This window comes from Anastrepha ludens, chromosome 2 (genome assembly GCF_028408465.1).
Source record: "Anastrepha ludens isolate Willacy chromosome 2, idAnaLude1.1, whole genome shotgun sequence".
Classification (NCBI taxonomy): domain Eukaryota; kingdom Metazoa; phylum Arthropoda; class Insecta; order Diptera; family Tephritidae; genus Anastrepha; species Anastrepha ludens.
This window is the reverse complement of record NC_071498.1, coordinates 183,850,195-183,863,611: the sequence shown is the minus strand read 5'-3', so window position 1 is coordinate 183,863,611 and position 13,417 is coordinate 183,850,195. Positions and strand designations below refer to the sequence as shown.

General features: G+C 39.2%; 1 protein-coding gene across 1 annotated transcript; it reads right to left on the bottom strand.

The window, feature by feature from the left end:
• Positions 1-4,949: 4,949 nt before the first annotated feature.
• Positions 4,950-5,430, bottom strand: LOC128856082 (sarcotoxin-1C-like). The gene is made up of 2 exons (XM_054091454.1): positions 5,268-5,430; positions 4,950-5,190 (listed from the first exon to the last, which is right to left on the bottom strand). The coding sequence occupies exons 1-2, from the start codon at positions 5,364-5,366 to the stop codon at positions 5,098-5,100; spliced, it is 192 nt and encodes a 63-aa protein (XP_053947429.1). The 5' UTR covers positions 5,367-5,430; the 3' UTR covers positions 4,950-5,097.
• Between the last annotated feature and the right edge of the window lie 7,987 nt (positions 5,431-13,417).

The following is a 13,417-nucleotide window of genomic DNA, read 5'->3' as shown; positions in this document are numbered from 1 at the left end:
TAAAAAGAAGACGTAAATAAACTAATCTAATATGAATAATTGAAACCCATTGTTATTCGTCACTGGAATCCGGGTCGATGTTCTTTAGTATTTTTCCGAGAATGTCAATATTTGTGGCCAATTTGTTAAGTTTTCCTGCATTTTCGTTGACCACAGAAACAACTTGGCTCTATAAAAGCGAAAACCAGAAATAAATGGAGAAAAAAGTGTCTCAAAATTCACTCACAGTTCCTTCATTGAGATCGTCTAACCAATCGGCCCGTGTAAATCCCAGGGCAGCAATGAGCAGGAACACAACAAAGACTGCAACAACTTTTGTATTCATTTTGCATTAAGCGAAATATGGAGAGACAACGAACGTGGAGAGATAAATGATTGGCCTCCACCGAATCGAGTACTTTTATACACAAAAGGAAGTATTGACTGATGCAAGCGTAGCTGATCGAAGGGGATTTTCTAGTCGTGTGATAAGAAAGCCCATTACGAGAACGCTTTAAGTTGTGAATGGAAGAACAAGAAGACAAGTTGTATTTACATTTTTTACGATGCTGTTTGTGAGAAATACTTTTAACGCATGTACATATAATACATACATATGTATAAGAAAGTTCGTTATACTTAAATAGAGGAGAAGTGGGAATTGAAGCGAAGGCATTGGTGTTAAATAGTTAACAGTCTTCAAGCCCCCGGGGATGGAAAATAATAAATGTTATTAAACAAATAAGGCTATAATTATTATAGTGTGAGTTTCAATTGTATAAAAAAACTTCTAATAAAACTTGAGAAACTTTAGAAAAAAATCCAATGTTTTAATAAAGTATTTATAAATCATTTAAATATGTTTTTTTTTCTGCGCCTTTGAAGCATAGGAAAAATATATTATATAATGTAAATGTATGTGTGAATATATAAAAAAAAAATTATTTAATTTTATTTTAATATTTATTTTTATTATATTTATATTTTTACTCTTTAATTTTGTTTATTTATAGAACATCATTCCTCTATAAATGAAACCATTGGCTACTAAAGTCTTCGGCTATAAAAAAAGTATTTATTTATTTAATTATTTATTAAGCCAATGAATATAATAAATTCTTGTAGGCTAAGTAGACATATTTGAGGTTCTCTTCTTCTTAATTGGTGCTCTAACCGCTTACGCGATTTTCGCCGAGTTTAACAAAGCGCGCCCGTCGTTTCTTTCTCATGCTAACCGGCGCCAGTTGGGCACACCAAGTGAATCCAAGTCCTTCTCCACCTGATTTTTCCAACGCAGAGAAGGTCTTCCTTCCTCTTCCTCTGCTACCACCAGATGGTACCGCATCGAATACTTTCAGAGCCGAAGCGTTTGTATATATTCGGACGACATGACCCAGCCAGCGTTGAGCAACGTCATCTTGCATAGCCGTATTAGTTTTCAGGGATAGCAAATTCAGTCATCGCTGCATATATATATGTATGTATGTAGGTAACTCATTTTCGTACTGTCGAATGCAGGTTTGAAGTCGGCGAAAAGGTGGTGTGTGTCGATTCGCCTTTCAAGGATTTTTTCCAAGATTTGGCGTATGGTGAATATCTGGTCAATTGCGGACTTTTCAGGCCTAAAGCTAGACTGATAAGGTCCAATCAGTTGGTTGATGGTGGGAAATACGCTCGATAGAACCTAGGCGATATTTAGAAGACTAATCCCCCGATAATTGGCACAGATTGAAGGATCATCCTTCTTATGGATTGGGCAGATCACACTTAGATTCCAATCGGCAGGCATGCTTTCATTCGACCATTTTTTGCCTAGAAGCTGATACATGCACCTTACCAGCTCCTGCCGCCATGTTTGAATAGCTCAGTTAGGCAGTCCGTCGGAACCCGCGGCTTTGTGGTTCTTTAGCCTCTTTAGCATGGTCGGGTAGCGGAACGACAATTCCGTCAACAAAGATTAGGGTATCGGAATCTTCATATCCTCTGTGACATGCGCAGCTATCACTGTTTAACAGGTTAGCATATGCGTATACATGTACGTATTAGGGATGATAATCCCGTGACCCCAGTATTTTTGAGAAGATGATAAGCTTGGGATAAGCTTGGGATTAACTTGTATTAACCGCAGTTACCAATAAAATTTAAAAATCCATTTGAAAGAAGTATAAGCTTAAATATTACACAATTTTATTACAATAAACGGTTTTTTAATTTCCAAGAATATTGGTTTAATTTACTTTATGAAGAAATAAAACATAATAAATTTCCTCTAAGGAATCACCGAAAATGACTCATAATCCACGATCATTAAAATTATTCGAAAACCATTTCTGTACAATATTATTTGCACCAACAGTACAACAACAAATATTGCAAAACCTGAGACAAAGGCAGAAACGAATGTGCAAAAGAAATAGGAAAACGTAAAAAACTACAAACCTACGTTTATGTATGTATATGTGTACACCTTCCCCGCTCGAAAACCGATTGGTTCCGAATTGCTGCTGTCAGTGAATTTGTCAATTGTACTCGATTAAAAGTATACTTCGATGTTTCGGAACAAGAGGGTAACGCTGATTTGTTTGTTCCACATAGCCACATTAAGCAGTTCCGTATAAAAGTACCAGAAAAGTTCAGAAAATGTTAGCAAATTTTTCCAAGACAAATTTGGTACTCTAGTAGAAGTTTTTCCTACGGGGCTCATAGTGAATGCAGCATTTAGAAAAGCGCGCGAACTTTATGTTACGAGTGCATGAAATTTTAATGAATGAATGTCTGCTCAGTCAATTGGGACTTTTTTTCTGCTTGCGTATGTATGTATATGATTTATTAAAATTACATTTTTGTATGACAGTGAAGTAAAAATAAAACAATTCAAATTTCCTACAACATTTCTTTTCGGAATTTCGAAATTTCAAAAGTAAATCACCCATGGGTTTCCATATCTTTATTGTAATTAAAAAATTGGGATGCTGTTACCAAAATTTGGATAATCAAACACAAGTTCGCAATAAATCCCCCGGCAATCAACTTCCGCTATCATAACAAGAGTTTAGTGAATGATTCATAAGCGTAACTCACGAATGCAGCTGCTTCAGTTACCATCTGTTGGAATGTTTTGTCATATAAAAGCAATGATGGCCTACTGAATGACCTTTAACCGAATAGCAAGAACCAGCAACCACCGAGTGTGAAAAATCAATTCAAGTTCAAATAAAGACTTACAATGTGAAAAATATATTCAAACAAAATGAACTTTAACAAAGTATTTGTTTTTCTTGCTCTTTTCATCGTCGTCTTTGCTGGACAAACTGAAGGAGGCTGGCTTAAGAAGGTCGGCAAAAAAATTGTAATTGAAGAGAAATAAATTTTAGATAAAAACTAAGATACATTTTATTAAATTTGTATTTAAATATATTAGGAGCGCGTTGGTCAACATACCCGAGATGCTACCATTCAGACCATCGCTGTGGCACAACAGGCCGCCAATGTTGCTGCGATTCTGAAGGGGCAGGACGATTCTGCATATAGGAAATACCTACAATTTAATTTTAATTTACCGCTAAGTCATTATTTATTTATTTTGTTTAGAAATATGAAGAATAATGTAGATAATTTATAAATAACTTTAATAAAAAATCGTTTTTTCTAAAAATTAGCGTTTTTGTTTTCTTTGTGATTGTTGTAGGTATTTAATGATTTTGCTTTTGTTGTTGTTGTATAAACTGTTTTTTAGAGAATGTCATTAACGGATACAAATTCCATTTTAATTTCGTCTCCAATTTTGAATAAAACCAATAATAAATTTCAGTTCTTTAGCCTCGCTGCTTTAATGCCATGTTTTCCCCAAAATGGAGATTTTCACAATTCAATGAACTTTACTGCAAGCTCATAGTAATCTTGAATTCATAATCCTACACAGATTTTTAATCCTGTTTAAAATTGGTTAAATCCGCCCTCATCTGCCCTGAAAATCGAATGGGATGGCAAACAGTTTGGAAATAGAAAACTTTTGCGTTTAATGGAAAATAATAAAACTATTAGAGTTTTATAATAAACTTGACAGTCGTACAATGAATGCCCTAAAAATGAATCTCGATTGGGCAATATTTTTGGAAACGCATTTAACGGTCAGAACTCTTAAGCTCGCAAATCCTAATTGTCCATAAACAATTTGTTCCTTGAATATTACTTTCTACAATCTTAAAATTTACTTAACTTTCTAGACAGACGTGCAAGTCCAACTCCGAAGTACTAAATACATCCAAAAGTGTTTACCAACGCATTCATATTTTTGAACTTGCATAGCTACTTGCAACGACCATTTAAAGGCTGTAAATTTTTGCATTGCTGCAGGTAAATCTTGGCTTCAACCAAGATGTAAACTTTGGGAATATTGTTTTTAGATGAAGTTCAAGATTATTGTTTCAAAAGGCTTGAAGGTTTGAAGTCCAAATGTGATGTAAACTGATCAGACGCAAACCTCCCTCTAATTCCCGATGCGATGAAACCACTTCAGCTCTCTAGTAAACGATGAATTTTATGGATAGTTGCAGAGTAAGTAAGAGTTTAGGCAGTGATGTCGCGTTCTGGCAAAACGTCCTCCAAGAAATCACATACGCTTCCCCTGTGCTCCCACTAGGCAGTAACCGATGATGATACAAAAAGCTCTACTAATATAAAACTCAGAAACTGACTTTTGTGCTCATTCCTTCTAGCCCCAACACAACTTGATACCTCACAAGTGGGCTCCGCGTCGGCTAAGGAGTAATGTCTGGGATTAGCCAGTTCATAACGTTTCTTACGGGACTGGAATGAATGAATGATGTGGTGAATTTAGAATCTTATTTCTGACTGTTAGGATATGCCCGCGTTTTGTGATGTCATCAAGCGTACAACAAATGCCCTGTACAGAAGAAGTACTGGTGCTCATTCAAGCGCCTACCTCAATTGAAATAATAGGTGGAATATTTAGAGTAGAATTTGAATGACATAATTTATTTTCTTAAAGGTAATGAGCATACAAATTATGAAAAAATAAATATGGATTTCTTAACAGGCAGCAAATATTTATGGTCAAAAATAAATAAATTAATAATAGAAGGTTTTAACTAATTTTTAACCCCTGGCAGTGGCAGCGACATTAGCGGCTTGCTGCGCTATACCAAGTCCTTGAATGGTGGCATCTCTTGTGTGTTGACCCACACGTTCCTGTCGAGAATGGAAAGAAAATTAGTAATCCTAAACAAGGGGAATGGAAAAGATATTGCAATATTTGCAACACTTACGATTTTCTTGCCGATCTTCTTCAGCCAACCTGCCTCCGTTTGTCCTGCGAAAATGGCAATCATCACAGCCAAGAAGATGAAGACTTTGTTGAAGTTCATTTTGTTTGATTTGATTTGCTAACTGTTCTCGTTGAGACGTTTCAAGTGAGTTTGATAGCATTGCATCTGACGGCTGTGGTTTTTATACCGATCAGTAGAAGTTCGTCTGTCAAAGGCGTCTGTAGAAAAAAATCACATGCCTATCATTTTTCGGGGGATCACTAGCACTTTTCATCCATCCACTACACTCGTATGAAGTTCGTGTGTGTAAAAGTGATACTGATAAGGTGAGAGTACTCTGCAATTCTATTTATTTTTTATTATGGTTTTTGTCTTTTACTCAACTCGACGATTTCATTATTTCGATCAGCTCAGTAAGCCCGACCTGTTCTGTGAGTCTGCTTTGTGTGTACGAATTTATGAATCTACATACATACATACATACTTATCGATGTGCCGAATAGCGCAAAGTATGTATAGGTGTGTAAGTACAGACATCCATCCATGTACGTATATATTTTGCGAAAATCCCCGTTTTTAAACCAACAACTCGCCTTACTGATAAGGGAATACATACAAATGTCACATCAAATTAAGTCTGTCATAATAATAATAATAGAAACTATTTTACTCAAATATGTAAATGAAAGGTGCATTCTAGAGTTAAAATCGTTTAGTTTTATTTGAAAAAAGAACACCAAAAATTTAGTTGGAGAATTCAATATTTTGTAATCACAATAGCCCTTTCTGACTCATTGATTCATTACGACAATTTTCACCGCATTTCGGATGAGTGTTTAACTCATTGAATGACTCTTTAGGCACCCTTTACACATTGTGGATGTGAAATCATTTTCTACCGAAGGCCTAAGTTACCAAATAAGTGTTGGCCTTGTCTTATTTTGGTAGAATACCGTGCCTTTGTGAATTGCTAATTCTAGAATTTTTTGCAGAGTCCTCCCTAAAGTTTTATTAGTTGTTGACAGGAAGCATCGAATTTCTGAATAATATCTTCTACAGATAACTAATTTTGATGCCTCAAACTGTTGTAAATGCAATAAGCAAATTTTCCGACAGACTACAAATAAATTCTGATTTACTAACAGCCTCAAAATTAAATTTACGTATTCATGTCAGGCAAAGGGTATTTGGAAAATGTTAAATTAAGTTAAATTAAAAATATTTGTAGGCGAGGATTTTTTACATTTAATTAATCAAATTGTAAGACATTATTACCATCTCAAGAGATTGAAGAAGCTTGGCTAAACATCTTTCAGGGACGTATGTATCTACATATATGTATATACATATATATTTATTACTTCCGCTCCATAGTAAAGCATAGGGTCACAACAAAAGTCTTAAATCTATCCCTTTCCAATGACATTCATTTCATTCTATTCCACTTCAATTCACTTCCTTCTCTAGCTGTCTTCTCCAAGTGAGCGCTGGATATCCTCGGCTGCGTGATTCGATTGCTTCCCTCGTTACATCTTGTGCAGGTTTCCTAAGTGTATAGCTGATCTAATTCCATTTTCTTTTTAGAATATCAGTTAGTCAGGTGGTCATTGCTGGCAGTCTTTGTAGGGGGAACAACGCAAAGGCCTTCGTGGACTTTGTGCCGTAACTGCAAGACTGTCGGAAGTGCGACTATTTCCTCCCCGTGGTGGCCACTGGAAACAGGATACCCCAGCACGGTCATGTCTCTGTTGGGGTCCTGGCTAATATAGTCGGGCGGGAAGAGTAAACTTCCTTGGGTAAGTATAAATCCCCAATCCAAGGTGGAACAGCATACGCCGTGGGATGCTTGGCTAGAGGGGGATCTAGTCGCTAGTATGCGGACTTGGGGCGCCCTGGCGAGGCCCCATTTCAAAAATGCCTTCCTGCGCTACCGGTGCACTGGCGCAGGTGACCGATATACCCCTTTACTCGTGGGAACAAAATGAATACCAGCAATCAAAAACAAAAAAATGGCGGAAGCGGCCAAGGAGGCTTCAACCAAGAGGCTAACAAAAAACCTCAAAAACCAGAGGCGGTCACACCTCAACAGGAAGAGGCCACCAAACCTCAAACTAATAAGGAGGAACGGTCCGCAGTTGAAGGCGTGAGAACTGCCGAGACGACTCCAAACACCGATGGCGAAGGGCCGAAAACGGAACAGTCAAAAAGGCTCAGTGGTGCGGGCAAGAGAAGACTTGCACACTTCCTAAAAAAAAGGGCTAACCAGAGAAGAAGCTTATGCTAAGGCTCTGGAGTCCATGTGCAAAAACACAGGAAAACCAACGACGGCGCCGAAACGACTAAGGTCGGTTGAGGACACACCACCCGAAGCAACAGCAAAAAAGCGGCCTAAAGATGATGGTCCGTCCACATCGAAAGACGCAACTCTAAAGAGTAAAAAGTGGCAGCCCACTGCCACATACAAAGACATAACAACAGGAGTCAGGTTGGCAGTACTTGCTAGGGACTACCCCAACACGGTACTGACAACCGAACAAATGGACTCCATCCAACAACTCCTGTTAGACAAAATACTGGCGGGGAAAAACATGGCCACAAAACCAGCGTTCTTGGGCACTACCTACAAGGGAGGATACCTTGTCCTGCATTGTAAGGAGAGCACTTCGGCGGAATGGGTCAAGGCGGCCATTTCTAATGCGTCGCCGTGGGAGGGTGCAACACTGTGGGCCACAGAGGAATCCAAAATGCCTCACTCTCGGATCGCAGTGGGGTACTTTCCCAACTCAGTCAAAGTCGAGACAGCCAAGATACTGGACTTTGTGCAGGGGCAGAATAAAGGCCTCAATGTTGATTCCTGGCGCCTGCTAAAAAGAGCCGAAAGAGGCTCCAACGTAACGCTAGTCGTAGCGGTAGACCAAAAATCAGCCGCCAGCCTGAAGGAGTACAATGGTAGGGTAAACTACCGTTTCATACAAGTGACCCTCAGGGTGAAATCTGAAAATATAACGACCGAAGAGTTAGTTGACCAAATGGAGGCAGTGGAGTTACAAGAAGAGGACAAAAGTCCTCCCAAAGACTCCGAAAACCAACCGGCGAAATGAGGTGCCTCCAGGCAAATCTTCACCATGCTAAGGCTGCCACCACTGAGCTTAGCAGAAGACTTGCCGGAGGTATCAACATAGGGCTGATCCAAGAGCCCTGGATCTACAGAGGCCGCCCTCAAGGCCTCAATGTCCAAAACACACAGGTAATTTATGACAAAAGCGCTGTCAAACCTAGGGCTGCGATAATCATAGATACCAATATTAAATTCTTGCCATTCACAGAATTCATGGATGGCGACACATCAACAATACTGGTCGAAGCGGAGTCTGGCGGAAGCAAGAGAGAGGTCGTAATCGCCTCAGCTTATTTCCCCGGAGACGCCGACATAGTACCACCAGAAAAAATCAGAGGCCTAGTGGAGTATTGCCAAACCCACAATCTAACCCTCGTAAATGGATGCGACGCCAACTCCCACAATGTGGCATGGGGAAGCACAAATACAAACAACAGAGGTGAGTCACTCCTTGAATTTTTATTACTTAGTAATATAACAATAGTAAACAGGGGTAATAAACCCACTTTTGTAAACGCAATACGACAAGAGGTACTCGACTTAACTCTAATTACTAACAAATCTTTGAATATGATCAGTAACTGGAGAGTCTCGGATGAGGACTCAATGTCTGACCACAAACAAATACTCTTTGACCTAAATGGGGTGGTAAAGTTCTCCACATTTTACAGAAGCCCAAAAACAGCAAACTGGAAAAGATACAATGAATGTCTTTCAGCTAAGCTTAATAACAGCGTAAGCAAAATAACATCAACAGAGGAACTAGAAGAGGCAGTAACAGAAATGACTGACTCAATCATGGCCTCATATCAAGACTGTTGTCCACTAAAAATTAAATCCTCCACGAAGAGGGTCCCCTGGTGGAACAACGAACTTGACAAACTTCGGAAAGCAACGAGAAAACTATTCAACACTGCAAAGAAAACAAACAAATGGGTAGAATATAGGAAATCCCTAACTAACTATAACAAAGAACTAAGGAAATCCAAACGAAACTCCTGGAAAAACTTCTGCGAGGATCTAAAAGATACTCCAGCAACAGCTAGAATCCAAAAATCACTTTCCAAAGGTGACTCAAGTCCCATAGGCACACTAAAAGGTCCAAACGGAACTATTACCAACACATTCGTAGAAACACTAGAGCTTCTTCTAAAGACTCACTTCCCAGATTGTAAAAGTCGTGACCCATCAATCGACAATAGTCTAGACATGGTAACTCACCATCAACGGAGATCTACGGTCTCATTTGTCAATAAAATCATAAATTTCGAAAGGGTAGAGTGGGCAATTAACTCCTTTAAACCCTTTAAATCACCAGGGCCGGATGGAATATTCCCAGCACTTCTATCCAAAGGCACTGTGGAACTGATCCGAGTCATGGTGAAAATCTTCAGAGCTAGCCTAATATTGGAATACATTCCAAAGATATGGAGGAAAGTGAAGGTAATATTTATTCCTAAGGGAGGTAACAAACCCCCTGACTCTCCAAAATCTTACAGACCAATCAGTCTATCATCGTTCATGCTAAAGACAATGGAAAAACTACTCGAATACCATCTAAGAGAAGAAGTAATCTTCAAAAAACCCCTTCATAAGCTGCAATGTGCTTACCAAAAAGGGAAATCCACAGTCACAGCACTGCACACACTCGTTGTCAATATAGAAAAGGCCCTAAATCAAAAAGAAATAGCCCTATGTTCCTTTATGGACATAGAGGGAGCCTTCGACAACGCAAATTACAAATCCATGGAAACAGCACTCGAAAAAAGAGGTGCAAACCCAATATTAACTCACTGGATAAGCCAAATGCTTAATCAGAGGATTATTAAAGCCTCGTTAGGCCAAGCTGAACTTAATGTCACAACAGTAAAGGGATGTCCGCAAGGAGGAGTTCTTTCTCCACTGCTATGGTCCCTACTAGTTGATGACTTGGTGCAGCACCTAAACAATAAGGGATTTATAACCATTGGTTATGCAGATGACATATCTGTTATAATAAAAGGCAACCATGAAAGGACACTAACAGACTTAATGCAAAATGCCTTGAACGCAAGATGGGAATGGTGTAAAAAGGAGGAGCTGTCGATCAACCCTAACAAAACCACAATAATCCCCTTCACAAGAAAAAGAAAGTTAGAGTTTCCTGCATTGAAACTAAATGAAACAGTGATAGAACTAAAGGAAGAGGTCAAATATCTAGGCTTAACCTTAGATAAAAAACTCACTTGGGAATCACATATAAATAATATAACAAAAAAAGCCACGAAATCCTTGTGGACAACCAAACAATTACTAGGGAGATCCTGGGGCCTCAGGCCTAGTATGGCCCTCTGGATATACACCCAAATGGTTAGACCAATCATACTGTATGGGGCACTAGTATGGTGGAGCAAATCTATCCAACAAACAGCGATAACCAAACTGGGAAAAGTACAAAGGCTTGCTTGTCTATGCATCACAGGGGCTATGAGAACTACCCCAACAGCTGGCATGGAAGCACTCCTTAATCTCCCACCACTTCATATAGCAATCCAAGAGGAAGCAGCTACGCAAGCACTCATGCTACACATGAAAGTAAATTTCAAATTGGGCAACCTCACCGGTCACCTAAATATCCTAAATAAAATCAAAAACACCATAAGCATGGCTCAAGTTTCAGACCACATTGACCCAACCCTCTGTTTCACAAAAGGATACACAGTTACCTTTCCTGAGAGGATCGAGTGGAAAACAAACCCGAAATGGATGAATGATGATTCACAAAAATGGTACATTGATGGATCAAAAACACCTTATGGTGTAGGAGCAGGTGTAGTGGGGCCCAGAATCCACAAATCATACACTCTCACCAGGGACACCACTATCTTCCAAGCGGAACTATACGCAATAATGGAAGCAGTAAACATCATGCAACGCAGAAACCACAAGAGAGTAAGGATTAAAATACTCTCGGACAGCCAATCAGTCCTAAAAGCTTTAGATAGCTATACATACAACTCAAAAACCCTCTTAGAATGCCACAAGTCACTCAATAATCTGGCATCCAAAAACAATGTATCATTAATTTGGGTACCGGGACATGAGGGATATGACGGCAACGAAAAGGCAGACTTTCAAGCCAAAAAAGGGGCAGATGAAAACTTCATCGGACCTAGTCCTATGTTCGGATTCAACAAAAACAACCTAAAACAAAAAGTAAAATACTGGGCCAAAACTCTATTAAATCAGCATTGGAACAATGTAGAGGGTCTTAGACACTCCAAAAAGTTCCTAAGTTTCAACGCTAAAAGAGCCAACATGACCCTCACGTTAAACAAAAAGAGCATTCGCACTCTCACAGGCGCCCTCACGGGTCACTTCACCTGCAACAAACACTTACATAAATTAGGCATAACTAACACCAGCACCTGCAGATTCTGCTGCGAAGATGAGGAGTCTATGGAACATCTCATTATCGAATGTCCGGGGTTGACGCATAGAAGGAAAAGGTTTTTAAACAAGTCCATGCTTACAGATGAAGACCTTCAATCACTCCCTCAGAAGGAGCTGGTACAATTCATAAGCATACTTAACAGTCAATAGACGGCATGGGGTGCACAATAGATCAATATGGTCGCAGTGCTAAAGGGCTACTCCTTAACCCTTTACAACCATTAACCATAACCATTAGTCAGTTCCCACAGCCTGTCGTTGGATATTGTTTCTCGCCTCCTTATCATTGGTATACTCCTACATGGTTGGTATACGTTGGAATTTTATATTCCTAATTTAGTTGCACGCGACAGGATTGAGGAGCTCCAGACGTTTTTCAATTGCCCGAATGCTTGCTGCGACTTAATTATTCTGTCTTCGATGTCATTGACACAGACGCCAGAGGTATTATTTCAACCTAGAAAGCAGATAATTTGAACTTCCGCTATAGGTGTTGAGTTTAGTAGAATGGACGGGTGCTGTTTGTATCTATGGGCATAACCTTGGTTTTAGAAACATTAATATTGAGTCGCACTTTAGATGTCAGGGTCGATATATTGATTCGTGTTTTGTCGGCGTAATCGCTGAATAACTAAAGTCTGATCTAAAATGATGTCTAGTACAATGTTAAAGAGAAATTGAGAGAGCGGGTAGCCTTGTTAACTCCAGATTTTACGCTTATTGGATCGTTTATTGTCCTTCGTGTAGAATTCGGCAGCTTCCGCATGTACATAAGTTTATTATGAAGCTGATTATTTTTTCAAATGCCTTTACATCGGAGCGCGTCCGAAATATCGTCGGGTCGAAGAGTATCGAATGTCTTAGCAAAATCAATAAATATTAGATAAAGCGGTGAGTGATATTCCACACTTGACTCAACTATTACCTGAAGGCTATTTACGTGGTCAAAACATGATCGGTGCGGCCTGATGCCAGCGTGTTCTTCACATAATATTGATCGCTTACTTATAATATGGAAAATGATTTTGTTAGCGCTGCGTATAAGTGTGATTCCTCTCCGGTTAGTACATTATGAAAGATTGCCTTTTTTGGAATTTTGAATATAACACCTTTCTTGTCTTCTTGTCTTGTTCGATGATGGGTTGAACGAGGTTAGCGCTAGTAATGGGGTCTGACTTTACTAGTTTTGGTTTGATGTCATCAATGGGAGGTGCCTTATAGACTTTTAGTGCTACTATCTGTTATTTCTTGTATGGAGGAGAGTTGTGTCCGGACATTATGGCTTTCTACGTGTCTATCGCAATTGCTTTGTAAATCACTGCCTTCATCAGAGTTAGAGAATAGTATTTTGTAAAAGTTTTCCCTTGTTAGAGGTAGACGGGTGCTTCGCTAGTTGCTTCACTGTTCTATAGAGGTCCCTACAGTGGTGTGTCTCATTTGCGGCCTGCTTCATTGCTTCTTTAGCATTCGATTCGTTTTCTTCTACCGCAACGCGCGCTTATTTTAACCATGCGATTTAGGAAGTTGTGCTTTCTCTGTAAATCCAGCTTCGCGCTTCCACTTTTTTCGGTTTGTTTTGATGTAACCAATGGGGTTGTTA

Coding starts and splice junctions, on each gene's coding strand:
- LOC128856082 (XM_054091454.1), bottom strand. CDS start 5,366: ATGAACTTCAACAAAGTCTTCATCTTCTTGGCTGTGATGATTGCCATT. Junction 5,191..5,267: donor AGAAGATCGGCAAGAAAATC/GTAAGTGTTGCA, acceptor CATTCTCGACAG/GAACGTGTGGGTCAACACAC.